Raw genomic sequence first — 22,752 nt, forward strand, 5'->3', positions numbered from 1 at the left:
AGACACAAGCTTGTCGAACACTTCTTTCTTCGAACTTAACGCGATTTTATTACTCGTGTGCCCAATCAGAAGGGCTATTATGGTGGGTAAGGCTGTGGTGCATGTCAAAAGCTAGATAAGTTTTTAGCGAGGTCATGACGAGCGGAAATCAAATTGTTGTCCAGGGTTGGACCGAACACTGTCTGGCGAGGGGTATACATTTCTCATTCATTTTTGTTCAATGGCAAACGTTTACTGTTCGCAAGGAATTAAATATTTCTGAATTTTCGAACGATCTCATTTTTATTTTCAGAAATGCATATTGTTCTGGGGCTGTGCGCATGTCTGGCCCTTCTACAGCTGCTCCACGCCTTGCCTTTGGAAAACGCGATACCACCACCACCGCTACAGTTCAACGGGTGAGAACATGCACAACTCTCCGTGTACCCGAGACGACAGCACACAGAGTACAAGATACTTGCCATACCATACCTTAATGATGAATTACGAGATCTGTCAGCCCAACGTCATTTCGATAGCGCAAGTCTATACGCCAGATGACTGCGAAATATATCATGCGTAAACGTAACACACGAAATGTACACAAGAACTTCTTTGAGCAAGGGGTGTGGCTGGAGCCAATGTTTCTGCAAGTGGTGTTGTCTTCAAGGCAGCAACAGCTTCTGTTGCTTCTCAAAAGAAGACAAGACGACCGGTTGAAACTCTCTCTCGGGCTACCCATCTTCAAGAATATTGCTACCTTCAAGTTTCAATCTCCTGCAGAACTGCGTCGTTTTGATTTGCATGGAGTTTTGATTTGCATACTCTATGAGGCATCGAGATAAGAATCCATGAATATAGGCGGCCTTGTGTTGTTCATTCGTTGCATTCTAGTGATGATCGGCGTGGTGACGATGAGGCCGATCGGACAGAACCTGGCAAAGGTCTGAGTGCCTTTCGTGAGGACGACGAATTAGAAGGCTCGAAATTAGCCGCTGAAGGGGACGACAACATGGACGAAAACTATTACAAGAAGATACTGCGGAAGAAGTACGCTATGACTCGAGGTACGCAGGTGATTTATTTAAATTATTGAAAATGAGTTTAAGAGTAAATCATTTCATCTCTGGTACTTTTTCTATAGTAGAAACATGCTGATGCTTGTTGGGCAATGCGGAGCAATGTGATACATAACACCTTGCCTAAATATGTATTACGCACGAGAAAAGAATCCATTATGCAGCTCTGCGCGCAGGAATGCGTACAACATACGGCTAGAACTTATGTACAACACTTTATCTTCATCCTTGTCGTCGATTTACTGCACTACATTTTGCTCCACTGATGCCTGACGTTTATTTGCAATACCAACCCCAATCAACTACTTCGTTGTTAAGAGAAGCATCCGATATGGCAGTATGTCCCATTTGAGTTTTAAAACTTGATCTCCTAATTCTTCGGTTCTAGGGCCCCGTCCACCGGTACGACCCGAGCGGCACGAAAAATGCGAGGACGACCGAGACTGCAGGCGTTCGCCCAGCCAGATCTGCATCAAACACGCAGGCGAGGTTAGCGGCCGCTGCCAGTGCCCCTTCTACCGGCCCGTCGAAGCCACTTTCAACGGTGTCGTGCGTTGCGTCACTGGTGCGTACTCAGCGACAAAGCTAAATTCGTAAGAGTGTGCCTGGCCGAAAGGGCCTCGCTGTATACCATTCTGTGTGCAAACGAAGTGAAGCAGTTTCAGCGCTAAGCATGAAAAAGTGATAGAGCTCCCAAGGCCTACCAATCCATTTGCGTTGTGGGTCAAATAAGTTGAAATAATGACGCCTGAAAACGTAAACAACGCTTCGTGTACTCACTCAGGATGTAATCAGTGATAGATCAGCATGGGTTCGCTGGACGGGTGGGAAGGCGCCCAATGGCGTCTTGGTCACGTGTTCAAAAACTGCGAAGGCCATGCAGATGCGTTGCATAGGGTACATATACAATGACAAGCGCTCAACTTTAGCGATACTGGCTTCTGTCAATATGGACTCTGTGTGGTTTCCACCTTTCTCTACTGTATTTTCCCGCATATAACCAGTATTAAGAAACGGCAAATTGAGCTTAAAGAGTGGGAGTATGGGTTATATGCAGGGGTTAAATGCAGTTGTTTTTGTTTTTTTGTAGTAAAAATTAGTGATGCATGTTATAGTAGGGGCAAGTTATTTGGAAAAAAATGGTAGTTTTTTGCATTTTACATATGCAATGAACGTCTCCTTGTATGTTAATTTAGATATTTAAAAAAAAAACGGTGTCGATTCGCTACAACAGCACTTTCCTATTTGTTATCTACCATCTATTAAGCTTACCTGTTGCTACTTATGACGAACGTACCTATCAGATGTATGCATTGAATAACAGTGTTTACTTTGATTCGTTTTATACATCTCACCGAGTATTGTGGCGCAGTCGATAAGGGAGAGCAATTATAGAGTATCGTGCATATATTAGTAGTAATGTACAACTCTATGCTTTTACATTCATTTTCCTTCCAGCGTTACTCTTCACAACTCTCATGTAACATTTGGGACCTGTTAATGAACCCACAGGTGGCTGGAAATAACAAAGCCTTTTGCTTAAAAACTATGATGTATCCATTTTGCCGTGTCAAAGAAGGAGTCGTCGTGAGGAGTCATCGTGACTTAAGGTTGATAATTTCATTGCACGCAGCCAAGGACCTGTTCGACGAGTGCCGGAGCAACGAGGAGTGCACGGCCAGCAACCCGTACCTGGAGTGCGTCAACCGGCTCTGCTCCTGCCAGCCTCCTCACGTCCTCAAGGACCATGCTGAGTGTATCGGCGGTGAGTGACGCTTTATTACTCTTTTCCTACATAAATTCGTTGAGAGGTCTTCGCAGAGGTAATGCTGATTCTCGTAACTATCCTCTGCTTAATATTGTGACGCGTGTCAAGAAATGTCAGATTAGCCATTCTGGGGGCCGGACATTCTTATTACATTTGCTTTGTCATAAATAACTTAGAACGCAATTGAGAGAGGTGGGCAGGGGTGGTGGTGCTGGAGGCACGGTCTCCAATCACGTTTGCCTTCTTCCTGAGAGCCAACATAGTCTAAATACACCACATAAGTTCTCAGCCTCCATCCACCCCCCTTCCCAAACTTCACTCGAAGGACACCGGTTAACGAAGGTGCCCCCCTCCCAGTAACAAAGCTTTTGCTTCGCTTCTGGAAGCAAGCTATTTAGTTATAAGTCAATTTTGTTACTTTGTGTAAAACGCAGTATTTATGTATTTTGCTTATGATCAATAGGTTTTATAGGTGCGTTCATATTCGTAATGTATTGAGGAGGAGGAGGAAGAGAGTTTAAGCGGAAAGACAGGAAGGTTAGCCAGTTCTTAGACCGGCTGGCTACCCTGTGCTGGGGAAAGGGGTGAGTGGAATGAAAGATGTTAAAAAGAAATGTTGTGAAGAGAGAGAGAAATTACAAAAAAAAAATGCGACAGAGGAAAGGCAACACCAAAGAGTATAAGACACTAAAGTCTGTCTCTGAGGCCAGTTGTCCGCAAAAAGCGCAGCAAAGCTTTCAAAGCCTTCTGGGCTGAGGATGGGCTCGGCCAATGACCCAGAATCCTTTGTTCCGACAAAGGCCGATCGTCTAGTCTACCCAGAGCTGCAGTGAGTTCTTGTCTTTGCGCGTTGAAATGAGTGCACTCACATATGAGGTGCGCGATGGTTTCTTCGCAACTGCAGTAAGTGCATGTAGGAGAGTTGGTCATCCCAATGAGATAAGAGTATGCGTTCGTGAAGGCCACTCCAAGCCACAGGCGGCATAGAAGAGTCTCCTCAGCTCGAGATATCCTTGGGGAAAGACGAAGCTGCAGATCGGGATCCAAGTTATGTAGGCGCGCGTTTGTGAAGTCTGTTGAGTTCCACTGTACCAGTGTGAGGTCACGTGCAAGCTAACGAAGTCTTGTAGCTGCGTCGGTTCTTGAGAACGGGATGGCTGTGTATTGGGTACCATCGTGTGCAGATCTAGCGGCCTCATCTGCGCGGTCATTGCCATATATACCGCAATGACCTGGTATCCACTGATACACTATGCTGTGCTGTTTTTCGATTGCTTGGTGATGAAGAAGCCTTATTTCAGCTGCTAACTGTTCATTAGGTCCAAGGCGAATGGGTGACATAAGAAATTGAAGAGATGCCTTCGAGTCCCAGAAGATAGACCAAATTCCCGAAGGTTCTTTCACTATAAACTATCACTGCACGTATGGCGGCAAGTTCTGCAGCTGTCGACGACGTCAAATGCGATGTCATGAATTTAATTGTGATGTGCCTCGCGGGAATAACCACCACCCCTGCAGAGCTTACTGAAGACACCGAGCCATCCGTGTAAATGTGAAGGCGTCCATTGTGCTTCTCTTGCAGGAAGAGTAATGTGGCCTGTTTCAGAGCTAGATGCGACGACTTTTTCTTATTTTGGATGCCAGGAATTGTAAGAAGGGCTTTGAGTGGGTGTAGGCACCATAATGGTATCGGCGGCTGTGCTACATGCGTGAAGTGCACTGGAAGCACTGCGCAATGCTGGGCTACAGTTGCGCTGAACGCTGAGTGGGGCCTGGAACTTGGAAGGGAGGCGAGGTGATGAGATGGAAGCCGAGTGAAATGTCTTATGTGCATTCTCAAAGCGTCTACGCGGATGTATGCGTTGACTGGATAATCACGCGCAATGATGACTGTCGCTGCTGTAGACGCGCATCTCGGGAGACCAAGGGATATTCTCAGTGCTTGGGCTTGGATTGACTGGAGGACGCGCAAGTTTGTTCTTCGGATCCCGCAAAGCACGGGTAAGCTGTATCGCATGTAACCGAGGAACAGAACAGTGTAGAGTTGGAGCATTGCTCGTACCGATGCACCCCACGTTTATCCAGCAAGAAACCTCAGTACGTGGGTGATCATGGTGAGTTTAGTTTTCATGTGGGAGATGTGAGCGCTCCAGGAGAGGTCGCGATCAACTATAACTCCGAGGAATCGGTGGGTCTTCACGTAGTTGATCGTGTGTCCATTGATTTTAATAACATATCGGCTCATCACCTTATGCGTGAATGCTATAAGCGAGCATTTTTCTGATGACAACTCTAGTCCCCGTTCTTCCAGGTTCCTTGTCGCTATTGTAGCCACTCTCTGAAGCCGGGCATGCAAATGAAGGCGTGTTACGCCTGAGGCCCAGATGCAGATGTCATCTGCATATATTGATAGATGGACTGCTTCTGGAAGTGCGTCAACCAGGTCGAGTAGCGCTAGATTGAAAAGTGTGGGGCTAAGAACACCGCCTTGAGGCACGCCACGATGGTTGCAATGGTGCGTTGTTATGCCATTCTCCGTCTGTACAAAGAAAGTTCTGCCTTTCAGATAGCTGTAGATCCATTGGTAAACCCAACCCCCTAATCCAACATTTTCCATGACATCCAGAATGGCTTCATGTGATACGTTATCGTATGCACCTTTCACGTCCAAGAACAACGCCGCAGATAAACGTTTCAGTCTTTTTTGATGCTGAACAGGTGAATCAGGTCTATAACGTTATCAATTGCGGACCGCCCACGCCGAAAGCCCGTCATAGCATGAGGGTATACCTCGTGGTGCTCCAGGTACCACTCTAGGTGAGTCAAAATTATCCTCTCCATGACTTTCCCGAAACAGCTGGTAAGCACGATGGGGCGATAAGAGGTCAAGTGCAGAGGAGATTTACCTGGTTTAAGCACAGGGACGAGGCGGCTGGATTTCCATGAATGAGGGATAGATCCGCTGCTCCACGAGTCGTTGTACACGGATAGAAGGGCCCGTCGAGCTGCTTTTCCGAGGTTGCAAAGAGCCATGTACGTGATCCCATCCGGACCAGGCGACGAAGATCGTTTGCATGCCGTCAAGGCCGCTTGTAGTTCCTCTAGAGAGAAAAAGGTGTCCATTCTTGAATCTCTGGAAACTGGAGCGTTTTCTAGGTGGCGCGTGGTGCACGCGATCGCATGACCGGCAACTTTCATGCAGAAATCTTCTGTTACTTCAATTTCGGTGCGGCCTTGGTGGAGAGAAAGACACTTGAAGGGGTGATGTTGATGTGGCGATGTTCGTAGGCCACGAACAATCCTCCATGTCTGCGTCAAAGGCTTGTGTGGATCCAAATATTCGCACAGATATTTCCAGCGAATGGATTGAAGTGAAATGATTCGCCGCTGAATTTTTTTCTGTAGGCGCCTTGCCTCCCTCAATTCGTGAATGGACTTTGTGCGCCTATATCTTCTTTCTGCGCGATGACGGATCGCTCTGAGCCGTTCCAATTCCACTCGATGTTGACAATATTCTGAAGTATGTTGAATACGATAGGTCGCTTCTTAAGTAGCGCCTCTAATCATATTATCGAGGGAGTCAAGAGGAGGCGCTTTATTTTCTTGACACCTCTTTTCCGTCAGTGACCTGAACTTTGTCCAGTCGATGCGAGTCGAAGTGCCATAGTTCGGCAATTTTCCCAGGCCCTTGATCTTCAAATAAGTTGGTATGTGGTCGCTTCCATGAGTTTCATAGTCTGAGAACCACTTGACCTTTCCATTTAGGCTTCGTGACACAAATGTCAAGTCAAGGCAGCAGCTGTATGTCGTTCCCCGTAGAAACGTTGGGCTTCCATCGTTTACACAAAGCAGCTGCTGCTCCAGAGCAAAGGAAAATACTTGCCTTCCGCGACTGTCTGTCTTCTAACTTCCCCATAGTGGGTGGTGAGCGTTGAAATCTCCGGTGATGATCCATGGTCCAGGTGTGGCTGTTAACAGTGCACGTAGTCTCTCAGGTTCAAAACGGTTTGAAGGTGATATATATGCGCCTACAAGCAAGAAATTGAGGTCTCTACGTTTAACTGTCAAGCAGACATACTGTTTGTCATCGTGAGGTGCTACACGGTGCTCGATATAGGTAAGGTCGCATCTGATATATACAATGACTTTACTCTGTTCGTTGCAGGTAGCGGACTTGAAGGCTTCGTACCTGGTGTAATGATGACAAAGCGGCGATCGTGCTCGGCGCATACCTGGGAGAGACGGAAGACGACGAAGAGGAAGCAGATAAAGAACAGCCGGCCTGCAGCAAAGGCGTTGTCTCTTTGTCTTATTTCTCCGCGTTACAATGGCGCAGTCGCGAACTACTGACCCCGATATCCCTGCGTCCACTACACTTCGAAGTGGACGAGTGCTCTCGAACTCCCCACCGATCACGGACGGCGTCCAAGCCTCCACGGCGGCACCGCATCATGACTGCAGCGAGGCCATTTCTCGAGGCTTCTCTCTGTTCGCCCAAGAGCTCAAGACATCCGGGTTTGGCTGCGTCTCTTTTGGATCGTTCAACGAGAACGAAATTCCATATTTTCATGGATTCAAGGATGACCCTACCAACTGGGTAAGCGTGATAAACTCGGTTGCCCTTAAATACTCGTGGAGCGACACGATTAAGAAGTCGGTCGCTGAAGGACGTTTGCGAGGATCTGCCCAAGCGTGGCATCGTTTCCAAGGCAGTACATACGCTACATGGCAAACATGGAGCGCGGCCCTGATGTCCGCGTTTGCGCCGCTTCCGAGCGCTTACGACGACCGTTTCATGACCATGCGGTCACGCCGGCAAGGTGCAACCGAGGACGTCGCGACTTACATCTACGACAAGCTGGACCTTTTACAAGCTTGCGATATACAGTGGACCTCCTCCGCAGCCAGGCAGTACATCATCGACGGGATCCATGACTCGACGCACGCAGCCGTCTTGTCCGCCTACAACCACCCAGTCCACATCTCCACTTTCGTACGCCAGGCAATGGAGTTGCAGGACACGTCTCATCGCCGGGCGGCTGCAGTTGGCCCAAAGGAGCCAGCTTCACCGAGACGCGGATGCTACACGTGTGGCCGCATCGGGCATGGGTATAAAAGCTGCCCACAAAGCCAACCTCAAGCGATGCAATATCAATCACGCCCACTTCCAACCCTCAAGGTCCGCGTCGACGGCATCGGAGAACTGACAGCTCTCGTTGATACCGGAGCTCAACGTACGGCGTTGCTTCGCCGCCACGCCTCCGAACCTCTCCAGCCTTGGACTGAGCCACCACTGCGGGGTCTCGGTGGCGACGTACTACCGGTCGGTGCCCTAAACCTGCAACTCAACACCGAGGCCGGCAGCAAGTTTTTGTCCTCGGTGCCCGTCTTCGACGACCTGCCCACAGACATGGTTTTAGGGGCCGACTACCTGCTCTCCGGGGAAGTGCGTCTCACGGTGGAAGGAAGTACCGTCAACCTCCATCCTGTGGCTCCAAGTGTGCCTCCGGCGCAATCCCAAGGTGAGCTGACGACGCCACTTACACTTCCCGCAATACTCGAGAGGCACGCATCGCTCTTCGCTGATACTACTACTCAGCTTCCCGGAACTAGCGTGCTAGTGCACCATATTACTACCGACAATCATCCGCCGGTGTCCATACCGTTACGTAGATATGCCGAACGAGAGCGGATATTAATTGACCAGCAGGTGCAAGAAATGCTTGCCGCAAGCATAATCAGGCCATCTTCTAGCCCGTGGGCAGCACCTGTTGTCCTAGTCCGTAAAAAGGACGGCAATCTCCGATTCTGTGTTGACTACCGAGAGCTGAACAAGCACACCATACCAGACTCGTACCCGCTGCCACGCATTGACGACGCTATTGACGCCGTACGAAAAGCGAGGTTCTTTTCGTCGCTAGATTTAAAAGCAGGGTATTGGCAGATCAACGTGGCTGAAGAAGATAAGTTTAAGACGGCCTTCCGAACACCATCTGGCTTGTACGAGTTTAATCGGATGCCGTTCGGTCTGCGAACTGCTCCAAGCACCTTTCAGCGTGCCATGAACACAGTGTTAGGCACACTGATAGACCGTGCCTGCGTCGTGTACCTCGATGACGTTCTAGTCATCGGGGAAACAGAAAAACAACATCTACAAAATCTCGACACGGTTCTGCAGAGGCTATACAACACCGGCTTTCGACTTAACCGCGAGAAGTGCCAGTTTGGGTTGACGACAATATCTTATCTTGGTTATCAGATATCTCATAATGGCGTACGACCCTTGCCTGAACGCATAGACGCCGTTGCCAAATACCCTGCACCAACATCTATAAAACAGCTCCAGGTATTCCTAGGAATGGCGTCATACTTGCGCAAGTTTGTACCGAGCTTTGCGTCAACTGCTGCTCCACTCACGGACTTACTGAAGAAAAACGCCCAATTTCAGTGGGGTCCTTTGCAGGATAACGCCTTCCAAACCCTCAAACACCAGCTTACACATAGCCCGGTGCTCTGCCACTTTAATGAAGATTGGATGACAGAAGTCCATACTGATGCGAGTCAGATTGGCCTGGGGGCGGTTTTACTTCAACGTGACTCGAGTGGGCGTGGGCACGTCATCTGCTACGCCAGTCGTAAACTATCGGACGCAGAACGGCATTATCATTCGAATGAACTGGAGTGTTTGGCTGTAGTATGGAGTGTGGATGAAAAGTTCCGCCACTACTTGTTTGGCCGACACTTCACGGTAGTAACAGACAACTCCGCGATTGCGTGGATGTTCCAGAAGCAGCACCTCAAGCACAAGTTTGCCCGATGGATTGTTCGGCTCCAAGACTATACGTACGACATCCGTCACCGTGCTGGAGCACAAAATCAGCTTGCGGACGCTTTATCGCGAAATCCGATCGAGGAGTTCTCCACACGAAATCGAGAAACCTGGATCCTGTTTTCTCAACAGGACGTGACCAAGGCTCAGCAAGCCGATGGAAGACTCGCATCCGTTATAGACTCCATTGGCGATGCGGGACGCAATGCCAAGTTTGTCTTACGTAATGGAACGCTGTATCGGCGTCACTGGGCCGATAAAAGCACCGAGTGTCATCTCCTCGTCATTCCTGACACCTTAAGATCGAGCGTACTACGCGCCATCCATGACACTCCCGAGGGAGGCCATGTTGGCTACAGAGCCACCTTACGCAAGGCACAAGAACGTTTTTGGTGGCCGAAAATGGATAAAAGCGTGCGTTCATACGTTGCCAGTTGCGAGATTTGTCAGCAACACAAACGACGTCCTGGAGCTCGACATGGACTTCTTACGCCGATCAAGCCTCCAGAGACAATTTTCCACACGTTGGGCATAGATCACATCGGGCCTCTTCCAATGACGACAGCGGGCAATCGTTACATTATACTCGCTGTGGACTACTTGTCCAAGTTCGTAGAGGTCGCGGCCGTGCCTTCGCTTGCTGCTAGCCATGTCATCCGATTCCTGAAAGATCGCTTCGAATGGCGACACGGTCTTCCTAACAAGTTGATCTCCGACCGGTCGACCACCTTTCGCAGTCGCGAGCTCCGCACTTACCTACAACAAGCTGGAGTGGACCATCACTTCGCGTCGGCATACCATCCGCAGGCGAACGGACTGACCGAAAGGTCGAACCAGACTATCCAGGCTAGACTCGCACCGTACTGTAAGAATCACAAACGAGGTGAGGCCGACTGGGATGATCATCTCCAAGCAGCTGCGTACGCAGTGAACACGGCGGCACACAGCTCCACAGGAATTTGCCCCTACGAGATTGTCTATGGTCAGCTCCCGCAACTGAATGCTACGTTCGGTTTGGACACTCCCGTTAAAGTAGGGCGTTCCGCTGCACGCCAGAGACTTTGTCGCGATATCCGTGTGGAGGCGCGTAGGAGGATTGTGCATGCTCAACAGGCACAAAAGCGATACTACGACCGACGCCACCGTCCCGCGCCGAAATACAGTGTAGGTGATGAGGTGTGGCTACAGCGAGGTGCGCCATCGTCTTCAAACAAACTGCACCCAAAGTACGACGGCCCTTACATTATTTCTGAGCGCTTGGGAGATAACACTTGGCGAGTACGATCCACAGCTTCTGATACGCGCAGAGACAAGAGAAAACGGAATAACTTTGCGGTGCATGTGTCGCGGATGAAGAACTGCATACGGCGGCAAACGTGACATTGGTTTGTGTTTTTCTTACAGGAGTAGACCAGCTGCAGCGTGGCCGAGTGTAATGATGACAAAGCGGCGATCGTGCTCGGCGCATACCTGGGAGAGACGGAAGACGACGAAGAGGAAGCAGATAAAGAACAGCCGGCCTGCAGCAAAGGCGTTGTCTCTTTGTCTTATTTCTCCGCGTTACACTGGATAGTCGTATTGCATTGTGTAGCCTTGGCTTACAGATAACAATAATTGGAAACTGGTTTTTAAACACAAATTGTCGGATATAAGAAATGCGGGGCGTGAGGTCTTGGGCATTTTACTGAAATATCGAAGCTTCTTTGACCTCTTCACGAAAGGCTTGCAGAGGCGGAGCCATGGTGCCTTTCCAGACTTGATAGCACCGGCTTCAGCGCATTCACTAACTGAAGTGCACTCTTTGCAGCCGGACTGTCAGTGCTAGTGAGGAGCATACGAATGGTATTGATAAGGGCCTTTACCATGGCTACGATTTCTTTGTCGCGACTATCACCGCATTCTCGTTCCGAAGTGATTTTAGGTGAGCGATGCGGCGGCTCAAACGGCGGGTCTATCGTTGGCAGCGCTGGCCATGCTTCAGGCGAGCCGGTGATGCTCTTGTCTTGCTTGGAGGATTTGTTGTCGGCGTGTCTGGACGCTTGAGGTGGTATGCCGGCGGTCATTTGGTGAGGTTCAATCCTTGCTTCAGCACTGGGTCTCCTCAGGGGCCTCCGGCGACGAGACCGCCGGCGTCGTACTTGGGCAGCGGCCTCCCTGTGAGTTGAGCCATCCCTGACCATTTGCCTCAACACTTGCATTTCCTTTTTCAGGATTGGGCAATCTTTTGACGATGCTTCGTGAGGGCCATGACAGTTTCGACATTTTCGAAGTTCTTCCTGGCAAGCGTCTGCGCTATGTGATTCTGAGCATAGCGAGCACACAGCCAGGTTGGTACAAACAGCACTGACATGTCCCAATCTATAACATTTCCGGCATTGAAGGGGCTTCGGTACAAAGGGTCGCACTGTGTGTCGAAAATGGCCGACCTTGACTTGCGATGGAAGGCTGTCACCCTTGAACAGGAGCTACACGCAGCGCGATTTGCCAAGGCAACGAGCTTGCAGTATAGTAAGTTCTGCAGACATCGGTTTGATGAGAGCAGCAAAGCCACTTTCGCTGATGGAAATGTCGACGTCGTAAACGACGCCTGCCGTAGAGTTGCGGCCATCAGGTATATATGAGCGAACATTGATGCTATCCAACATCTTGACGTTGCTCAGCACTTCCAATGTGCTTCGTTGAGTGACGTCTACGGCGAGAATATTCTTACGGCCATTGATCCGTACGTCCGCAATCTCTCCCTGGGCGAGTTCCTCAAGGAACCTAGACGTGACTTGACGATTGAGCCGGTTGAGACTATGAGCCGCATCGACCGGCACAAACAGAATTGTGTATATCGTGGGCTCTCGCGTCGTCGTCGCATTCTTACTTGTTGTTGGAGACGGCATCACTAGTCTTCTTTTTCGCTGCCGCCTTGTCACAGGCACGAAGTCGCCTTCATCGGAGCTTTCGTCGCTGGCCGTAGAGTAAATCAGCGTGTCCTCACTGTCGGCATCACTCGGGTGGCCCGTACGCTTTCTCGTGGTTGCTGCAGACGACGTCGATGGTTGCGGTGGAAGCCCAGGCGAATCCACGTCCATCGCCGCAGTCGCTTGAACGGTGTCTTCCACAGAGTCGCAGAAAAACTTTGAAAAAATTACAAATAGTGACAGCAGTGTCGTAATGTATTGAAATAACCGTTGTGCATACGTGGCTTTAAAAGAGTACTGGAGGGAATTGCTGGCACTGTTCATCATGTATACCGAAGAATATTTTTAATAAATTTGTGAATGTTTTTATTAGGGGCTAGTGTACCAAATTTGATCTCTTTGCAATTTACACGCTATTTAAATTGTTTTTGTGTTGTTCTATTTTATTACTCATATACACGTTACGCCGCATCCAATAATTTTGCAGCATGTCAACATCTCTTGGTATGAGTGCTTTCATATGAATACCTCAAGATGAATTTCTATTAGTCTGTTTGTCTACGATGTTGCACACTCATCTGTACATCCAAAATTACAACTCATGCGAGAGTTATTAGCTAAAATCTTTACTTTATTCGTGTGGTGCGCAGGTAATTCGGTAGAGGAGTATATCTCCTGGGTTGTTCCTGTGACAGTGATTGCTGTCACGGGGGTTGGGATGGCTGCATGGCTGATTTTTAAGCGGTAAGTATCCGAACTACTCCACGTTATTACCACGTGCAGAAGTTTTCCAACTCACATGTATTTCTCATGTGTCTTCTTCGTCATAAACGATTCAAAAATTGTGTTAGTTGCGAAGAAAAAAAATAACGCAAAATATTCGGCTTTAGGAGCCCTGAATAACCGGTCATAGTATATCGACCGTAAGGAAACATAGGCTTTCTAGAGGGACATGTGTTAAACGTAGCTGTTACGTGTTGAAAATTGGCTCACTTTTATTTTATTTTGTTGGTTTGTTGCAAGAGCTAGCGTACCATTCTCCTCTGAGGGCGTAAATGGTTTCGGAAATCGTCTTGTCTCCTATTTTTCTCATCACAATTTCTGCTGGCATTGCAATCCTTGACCTTCCTCTGACATATATACTTCTTTCGCATGAGACAGCTGCATACAGGTTTGGTTATCCAACAATTGAGTAGCGACGTTGTTCGTCCCGCGAGCTTCTATGGATGCGTACCGTATCTTCATACGTCAAATAACTCACGGCCCTCAGTCCCCAGCAGCTGCGAAGCAACTGACCACGCCGGCGGTCAGATCTGCAACGCAGCAGAGGGTGCTAAAAAAAGCAGCGCTTCGAGATAGGTAATAGTGCACTTCAAGTTTTAGAAGGCTATGTCTACTTAGGGCAGAAATAACCGCGGAGCCGAACCACGAGATTGAAGTGACTCGAAGAATAAGAATGGGGTGGAGCACATTTGGCAAGCACCCTCAAATTATGACAGGTAGATTGCCACTATCCCTCAAGAGGAAAGTATATAACAGCTGTATCTTGCCGGTACTTAGCTACGGAGCAGAAGCCTGGAGACTTACAAAGAGGGTTCGGCTTAAATTGAGGACGACGCAGCGAGCAATGGAAAGAAGAATGGTAGGTGTAACCTTAAGAGACAAGAAAAGAGCAGAGTGGATTAGGGAACAGACGGGGGTTAAGGATATCATAGGTGAAATTAAGAAGAGGAAATGGACGTGGGCCGGGCATGTAGCGCGTAGATAGGATAACCACTGGTCATCAAGGGTAACTAACTGGATTCCCAGAGAAGGCAAGCGGGTTAGGGGCAGACAGAAGGTTAGGTGGCCAGATGATATTAAGAAATTTGCGGGTATAAATTGGCAGCAGCAAGCACAGGACCGGGTTAACTGGCGGAACATGGGAGAGGCCTTTGTCCTGCAGTGGACGTAGTCAGGCTAATGATGATGATGATGATGATGACCGTATCTTCATCTTAGTCTGTTCTATTATTATTATTATTATTATTATTATTATTATTATTATTATTATTATTATTATTATTATTATTATTATTATTATTATTCCGTGTGACCCGCCAGCAGCAAGAAATCTGCTGCGGGCTCGGGCAACAGTGACGACGATAACGACGACGGGGAAGACGCGCCAGATGTCGAGCCCAGACCGTCTAACAGCCGCCAGAAGACCCAAGTTCAGCAGCAGTTGCATCAACCGCAGCAGTCAGTGCGTCAGCAGGCACCCGAGTCCCAATACCACGGCTACAATGCAGAGGCTGGTGCCACGCCCAGGGGCTACCAGGCCAGAAACATGATCAGCCGCCTTAATGTACCGCCCATGAAGGAGTGGGTCCGCGTGCCGAAAGGATTCAAAGGGTAAGCGGGCAAATGTTCCCCAAATCGCACAGCTTAGTTTTACACAAGGACATGTAAGTATATTGAGAATAATTTTTCACCTATTAGCATCGCCCCTAAATGGCCTATAGACATTTTTAACGTAGGCCCGTCATATTGCCGAGCGGGCGGTGCCATAGCTTGTCTGGCAACCCACTGGAGAGTGAGAAGCTCCGCGTTTATAAGAAGGTATTCGTACGGTTTCAGTTGCAGTTGTTTTTTTTTTTTTGGTGCGCTGAATTTTATTTCAAATGATGCATTATAGATAGGAAATAAACATGTGAGACCACCTGAAACGTTTTGATCTATTCGGGGTCACACACAATAATATGCGATGGCGCGAACATATCGCACATGATATCGCAAGTGCACGTCGATGTCGTATGTTCCCGGCACTCTTTCCGTTGGATAAACATTAGAATATTTCAATTCGTTCTAGTGGGGAAGCAGGTTCTGGCACCTTATGAGGATACAATGAATTGTTTCATTGTCTGTAATATTCATGTGAGTTTTTTCACTCGCGGTCTGTTTATGCAGTCGTGCGACTATCACCCGTACATGTAATAGTGCGTGATCGCGATGTGGCCATTTCTTGGCGATGACGGCATTTCTTTGTTACTCACCAACTGTTATCTATGTGTTGCTCGACATTTAATGACACCTTCGTACTCGATCATTTATTGCCCTTGGGTGCAGAAAAAATTATAACTGTTTACAGGGAGGTGCTGGCGTTGATGTTTACATTCCAGCACGCTCTTTTTTCTTTTTTTTTTAGAGTCGTGAAGTTTGAATGGCGGCGGCGGTATAGTAAAGATGGTTGGGAGTTTCTTCTGCCCATGAGGCACCAAGCGCGCCCGAGCTCGAGCCCATGATCGACATAAGAGCCATTCATGAGTTTATCTTTATTAAATAATTTTGTCTACCAGTTCTACGGCTTTTGCGTAATCTTGGCGGTCGTTCGCAAAGCTACGCGGCGAAATGGACAGGTATAGAAACAATAGACATGCGCAACAACATGCTTTAGTTTTTTTTTTTGCTCTTAGAAGTGAATCAATAACTATGTTGTATATATATCTGCATCAACTTGTTAGACGCGCTTCTTGACCACACAAAAAATCGTAGTTATTTCAAACACGGAAGTAACAGAACTCTTTTTTTTCATTATTTAGCTTTATTAACGCACATTGTGCACGATCTATACCGCCGTCTTACGGAAGTTGTACACCCAAGACAAGTATTCCGCCACCCCATTTTCATGTAGAATTCAGCGAACTGGGTTTTGACAAGGCCGGTGCGCAGCACTAATTAAATGTGTCATGCCGATTACCCCGCTGCGAAGTCCACTTCGCAGCGGGGTTTGACGTCCGTATACAGCCACATCGACTACATCGATTACTGTACTGAGCCGAGCTACGAGGCTGATTGTTTTGACCACACACATCCTACTAAGATAGCGATAAATGAAGCAAAAACAACACAGGTGGCTACTAGAGCGCGCTGTCAGTTTTTTGTTTTGCCTTCTAAGGGTCAGGGCCGTATTTGACCACTTGTGTTTGGTCATCAAGCTAACCCTATCCGAATGAAATTCGGTCGAGGGAAATACTTGGTATTTCTTGTATATCGCGGCACTTGCCGATGTAGAACTTGTCACGTAACAGAAACGATGCACCATAAAGCAACCGCAAACACTTAGAGTATTGTGATGCGTGCCGCACACTCAGACGGCAGTTTCTTTTTTTTTTGTAGTTCTTAGAACAACCAAAAATGGCGCAGTGGCTTCATGTTGAGCTTTCACTGGTGGAAGTCACAATAAAACAGAAGTAAGGGTGCAGTTCGACCTAAAACACGCTAAAATTGTTCAAAAATGCCCCTCATGCAACCATCAACCTGTACACTCCTTGCCATCGGCACGCTCCAGAAAGGGTGGCAGCTCTGGTTGTCAGTCCGGTCCTCCTGGCCCGATGGAATGGTCTATAACCGGATTATTTCATGGCCGCTGAGTCGGCATCGCTGCATCCTATTTTTCACCCCCTGACCATGCGCTGTTGGAGTTGCGAAAGCGGTCCACGTGTGATGGCCGAAACAATATTCCCAACTTTTTAATTTTTACTATAGGTATTAGCCAACGCATTTTCCGGAGATAGTTCCATTGTGAACCCTACCAGGATTTTAAGTTGGACCTGCTTGTGTACTGAAACGCTGGCGCATACGGCTGAGGCCATTAGGGTGATCACGCAGAAAGGAGACAAAACAGTAATAAGGCAACACTGTCTTCTCCATGGAACACTTGTTTTTCACGAAACTCAGTACCAATAGTCTATTTGCCAGAATGTAACTGCACGTTTCTCAACCGTGATAATGGTGACTCGACGACGTAAAGCGTGCATTAGCGTAATTTCGCTGTTTTGCACTTCCGTGTGGCTTCTAATCAGCGTAGTACGTAAATCAATAGTTCATGGTCAGTTGAAGCTAAGGACCTGCGCGGTGCTTCATTACTACTTTAAAATTTTGTTTGCATTATCACCACCTCACACGTCGAATTCAGTTTCGACCATTTAACAACGACTTCCCATGATATTCCTTTGTTACTGTGCGTGGTGGCAGTATTTCGATGGAGGTGACATGCTTGACGCCGTGTACTTCATTATGTCGACGTGCGTTGAAGAATTCGAGATGGTCGGAGCTCTGCACAATGGCGTGCCTCACCACAAAGTTATACGGTGCGTAAAATTACAGGAAATATTAGTACCTTTAATGTTTTTTTCCTCTAATAGCAAAAGTTCAAAAAGTAATAGTGAAGCATTGTTGTCATAGGTATGTCACAACGAAGCTAGTATAGCGGAATCGCAGGTTTTCTTTGCGCGAATAGAGTGCAGTATACTGAAGTAATAAAGGACACCAATATAAACGATATTGTGGGTTTGTATGCCAAGAAAGTTACAGCCTAGCTGCTAAGGCGATAAAATGAACGCGATGACAACAAATTGTAAGGTCACATGCAGAATGGCAAGCAGATTGAAACGTGCCCCGCGTTTCTCACGCGCAAACGACGCACGAAACGTCCTCACAGGTACGGATGAACGCCAATAAGCGTCTCAGTTGTTACTTCGCTGCGTCCGAAAAGCGCGCTTTTCGCAAAGGGAGACTGTGCAATGATTGCAGTTACCATTGTGCGCCTGGTAACTACAACAGGGATTTTCTAGTGAAAAGCCAACGCGAGTCAAGACGTACGATCATCCCTACCGCAACATAAGGGTGCGCCTGCGAACCTGGACCGTCTCCTATTTCCCCACTCTAAGGGGCAAAGTATGCGTGGTAGTTCAGAACACGCGCCACCGCACGCTCATCGCGCCATCTTGCTGGTAATGCTGAAAACGCGATAGTACCACTCCGAGAAGACCATCACCAGCGGTAAGTGGTAGATATTGATAGCTTGCCGTTTGAACGTTCAAGGTTATTCTCCTCAGTGGCTAAACCCTCAAATTCACGACTCGGAGGTTCCACGTTCGATTCCACGCGTCCTAGTGTTTATCGGAATTTATTTTCTTTTTTGCGCTTTTATATATAAGTATATCGGTACGTATACATATACGGCAAGAGACGGCGATTCCAGCGGTGAAATCCAGCGGAGAATGTCCATATGTTCCAAGGCACAGCGCTTATCTTGCTCGAATTCCCCAGTGCTTCACAGCAGGAAGCGGGAAGGCTGCACTGACGATATACCAGTCCAGTGCTGTGACCTTCGCTTATTTGAATGCAGCTAGCCTTCAAATACCCGCCTTGTTCCTAAATGCCTTAACATGTACTGTACTGTTCAGCGGAATGCATTGATTAAATGTTAGGAAATTTAAAGTCTTCTCACATTTAGTGGTATCTAAACATTTCACACTTACTGTGCCTTTTGTCCGCTGCGCCTAAAATATTGTCACGTCGTTGTGGCGTTGAAGAAAGCAGCAGTTTACGGGTTCAAGACGAAGTCTTTCTGTATTGTAGCAAAACAGCCATTTGGGCTAGTTGGTAGCGGTTCATTATGGAAGATAGAAGTGGGGAATGGTACGCGACATGGACTGAAGGACTGTTGTTCTCTCTGTCAGTCCGTGTCACGCACCGTGCCCCACTTCTATGTACCTATAACGAAATATTTCTTTTGGGTGAACCTGCACCAGAGAGATGCAGACAGACTTCAAGCGATACTCTTTTTTTAAACACGAACGTGTTTTTGCCGAGGTCCACCAAGGCTCTGCCGACGCAAATTATATACTAAAACATTGCTAAGAAGAATCCCAGAGAGCAAGCATTTGTCTCGCGGAATCGAACTAGCCACCTCTCGATTCTGAGCGCGCGATGCTAACCACGACGCCACAGAGCATACGTTGCCTGGGGTGCTAACGGCAAGCTATTTATATACACCATACACCGTTTGGCAGTTCTCAGAGCTTTGAAACTTTAGCATGTTTTTGTTATTAGTGGCGAGGTGGCGCGACGGTCTCACTTTGGGCGTGCTCTAAAGGTCGTGGCTTCCAGGAAGCACTGCCTCCGTTGAGCGTGGTTTCTCCTGCGCGCTTGCTTGCAATAGGGATGAGGACGAAGGCCACTTCGCACGCTGCCGCGTTCACGAAAGGAGCACGCTGCTGACACACGACGCAGGAAGAATTGCGATATACGTTCGCGCTTATCTTGTGCATACTTGTGCGCTAATTTCGTTGATTGATGATTGATATGTGGGGTTTAACGTCCCAAAACCACCATATGATTATGAGAGACGCCGTAGTGGAGGGCTCCGGAAATTTCGACCACCTGGGGTTCTTTAACATGCACCCAAATCTGAGCACACGGGCCTACAACATTTAAGCCTCCATCAGAAATGCAGCCGCCGCAGCCGGGATTCGATCCCGCGACCTGCGGGTCAGTAGCTGAGTACCTTAGCCACTAGACCACCGTGGCGGGGCGCGCTCGTTTCGTGCGTCTTTCTGTTTTAACAGTGGGCCTTAAGTGTCAAGCTGTGACAGATGTTAGTCCGTGATCGTCCGATGTGCGCCAGTTTTGTTCGTGCTTTCTGCTTGAGGTGTGCGCCGCAAGTTTCGAACTGCTTGCTGTTCTTAACGTGAATTTGCAATTTGTTGCTGTTGCTGAAACAATGCACAATAAACGCCAACTACCGCTGTGAAGACACGTTTCATTTTCGTGTCATACCGATTCCTAGATAAGGGGATGAGCTGCGTATTTTTTCTTTATCGAACTTCAAGTGATGCACACTGTTCGCTGAAAGTAGGGAACAGAGCGTCGGCCGTTGATAAAGATGCATCAAGGTTGGATCGCACCGTCTTTTGTTCGTCACGCCTCGAACTTTTCAGCCTTGTCAAAGGTGATCACGCAAGCTCTGCAATAAGCTTGTCTGTTCGCGTCCTGTGCACAATCTTAACAAAACGATCTACTACAATCGCAAAGCATCCCGAGCACTGAGGTGTGGTCTGCACCAAGCGTTCCTGACAGTCTTTGTGGGTGTAAGACTAATACAGCGAAATTGAAACAAGAAACGGTCAAGGCCCTATGCTATCTATATTCATGGTCTTTCGTTCCGTAGGAATGCCCAGGGCACCATTGATGCCGCTGGCGGAGGTGGCGCCGCGGATCAGAACCGGGTGATGTGGGTCCAGCAGGCGTTTACCACTCTGGCCTCACCCATCTACCAGAACAAGCTGGTGAGGCGGCTGATGGCGGGCAAGGACGCCTCGAGCTCGTACCCGGGATCGTCCAGCGTTGCCGAGCCAATGGCATCCGGATCGAGATTGGCCAACCCGATGCCGCCACCTTCAGCATCGGCCCGATACGGTAGCGAGGTGCCGCCGCCGCCCACAGCGCTGCAGGACTCGCTGCGCAGGTATGTGTGTCAGAATGTGTTTGTCAGGTGCCTACAATGCCGAATTACAATGCTTTGGTGCGCATGTATATACGTGCAGAGGACGATGCGCATGCGTTGTTCTGGCCCTAACGTAGATTTCAGCTATTTTCTTCTTCGAGAACATTCATACTGCTGCATTATGAGATTATAGACTTCCAAATGATCATCTGTCGCTGTGGATCATGAGGAAGAGGAGTAGTTAGCGCAAATACGTGTACTTGCAGTGACGTACAGGAATTATTTGTTCGCAAAGCATTGTAAGCTATGCAAGAAGTTCGGTTAACAAAATGTGCAAGAACGCACGTCCTCAGCTTGGATTTCATCGTTGTAAACATAGCCTCCTTTATTGATTCCTGGAATGCTTTATTGAAACTAATCACAGAGGCCAGGATAGGAAAACAAAGCGGCGTGAAGCGATGGAGATCAATTAATTGATAACAATATAAATGCGTTTATATCTAAAAAAAAACGGTAGGAAGGGCAAGATGGTAGCTTCCAATAAAAAAAAAACCGTAAACAGTGATTGTGTCGAGCGTCTGCTCGATACAACCCCTGTTTACGGATTGTTTATGTCTAAGCCACATAGCCCCTTCATGAGTCATTCAGTCTATAAACGTCAAAAAAAAAACACTATGTGGGAGTGAGTGAGTGAGTGAAACAACTTTATTTGGTCCACAATAGACGCGAGTAAACTCAGCGTCACCTGGCTAGGCCCACTCGGGGACCATTAGGTTAAACCTGACGGCCCTCGCGCGGGCCCTCTGGACGGCCAGGATTTCTGGTGCGAGCGCTTCTACTGCACGAACTCTCGCTAGCTTCCACTGTGTTGCACCTGATGTATGAAACGGAGTACTGCACCCACCGTGGTAACTTAGCAGGTAATGCGTCACGCCGCTAACTTCGTGGATTCTGGTTCGATGGCTGACCATGGAGGCTGGATTGCAATGGTGAAATGCATTAATACTCGTGCTAGTCTGAGAACCATCGAGCCGGTGAAAATCATTGGAGCGTCTCTCAGAGGCAAATAGATAGATAGATATATAGATAGATATATAGATAGATAGATAGATAGATAGATAGATGGATAGATGGATAGATAGATGGATAGATAGATGGATAGATAGATGGATAGATGGATAGATGGATGGATAGATGGATAGATACATAGATAGATGGATAAGTAGATAGATGGATAAATAGATAGATAGATAGATAGATAGATAGATAGATAGATAGATAGATAGATAGATAGATAGATGGATACATGAATAGATGGATAGATAGATGGATAGATATATATATATATAGATAGATAGATAGATAGATAGATAGATAGATAATCTGTGTGTGGCAGCAATAATGTCCCGAGATTTACGACAAAAGGTGTTTCAAGCTGCGCTTTACAACACGGGCTGCACCAACATGTCTGAAACGAAGTCTCGTTAACTGTGCAGAATCGCAGCAACCAGCGGTCGCTCGTCGCAGCGCTTGAGGCCACATGGGCGCCGGGTCCCCATGGCCACGTGCAGTGACGAGGCTTCCTCGTTCCGCTCTTTTCCCGAGTCGAGAGCCCGCTCTGGAAAGCCGAAGCGCTACACACCTGGAGACGACGACGACGACGATGAGGATAGGCGGTCACCTCTGGCAAGGCTGCGCAGCCGTAGTAGCTCTCGCTACTCAGCCACGGCCCGCGAGCCTCGATCGCGTAGCGAGTCCAGCGATGCGCAGCCAACGTCACCACGCAAAGTTTTCTTTGCAAACTATTAGAAGTAGAAAAAAAATTACGTTTCGTACGCTCTTTGATGAAGCTTGTGGTTTTGCGTATTCAAAGTCAGTGGCGCGCAGGGTGTGACACACGGGACCAGCGCTCTACC

General features: G+C 48.1%; 1 protein-coding gene across 1 annotated transcript; it reads left to right on the forward strand.

Moving 5' to 3' along the window:
• Positions 1-294: 294 nt before the first annotated feature.
• On the forward strand, positions 295-22,678 carry LOC142769406 (uncharacterized). Its single transcript, XM_075872639.1, has 8 exons — positions 295-398; positions 874-1,046; positions 1,447-1,623; positions 2,692-2,823; positions 13,215-13,308; positions 14,668-14,958; positions 20,561-20,857; positions 22,333-22,678. Exons 1-8 carry the CDS (start codon positions 295-297, stop codon positions 22,643-22,645), a joined length of 1,581 nt encoding a protein of 526 aa, XP_075728754.1. The 3' UTR covers positions 22,646-22,678.
• Positions 22,679-22,752: the final 74 nt, after the last annotated feature.

The sequence above is a fragment of the Rhipicephalus microplus genome, chromosome 1 (assembly GCF_043290135.1).
Source record: "Rhipicephalus microplus isolate Deutch F79 chromosome 1, USDA_Rmic, whole genome shotgun sequence".
Lineage (NCBI taxonomy): Eukaryota > Metazoa > Arthropoda > Arachnida > Ixodida > Ixodidae > Rhipicephalus > Rhipicephalus microplus.

Coding starts and splice junctions, on each gene's coding strand:
- LOC142769406 (XM_075872639.1), top strand. CDS start 295: ATGCATATTGTTCTGGGGCTGTGCGCATGTCTGGCCCTTCTACAGCTG. Junction 1,047..1,446: donor GAAGTACGCTATGACTCGAG/GTACGCAGGTGA, acceptor CTTCGGTTCTAG/GGCCCCGTCCACCGGTACGA. Junction 2,824..13,214: donor CCATGCTGAGTGTATCGGCG/GTGAGTGACGCT, acceptor TGTGGTGCGCAG/GTAATTCGGTAGAGGAGTAT.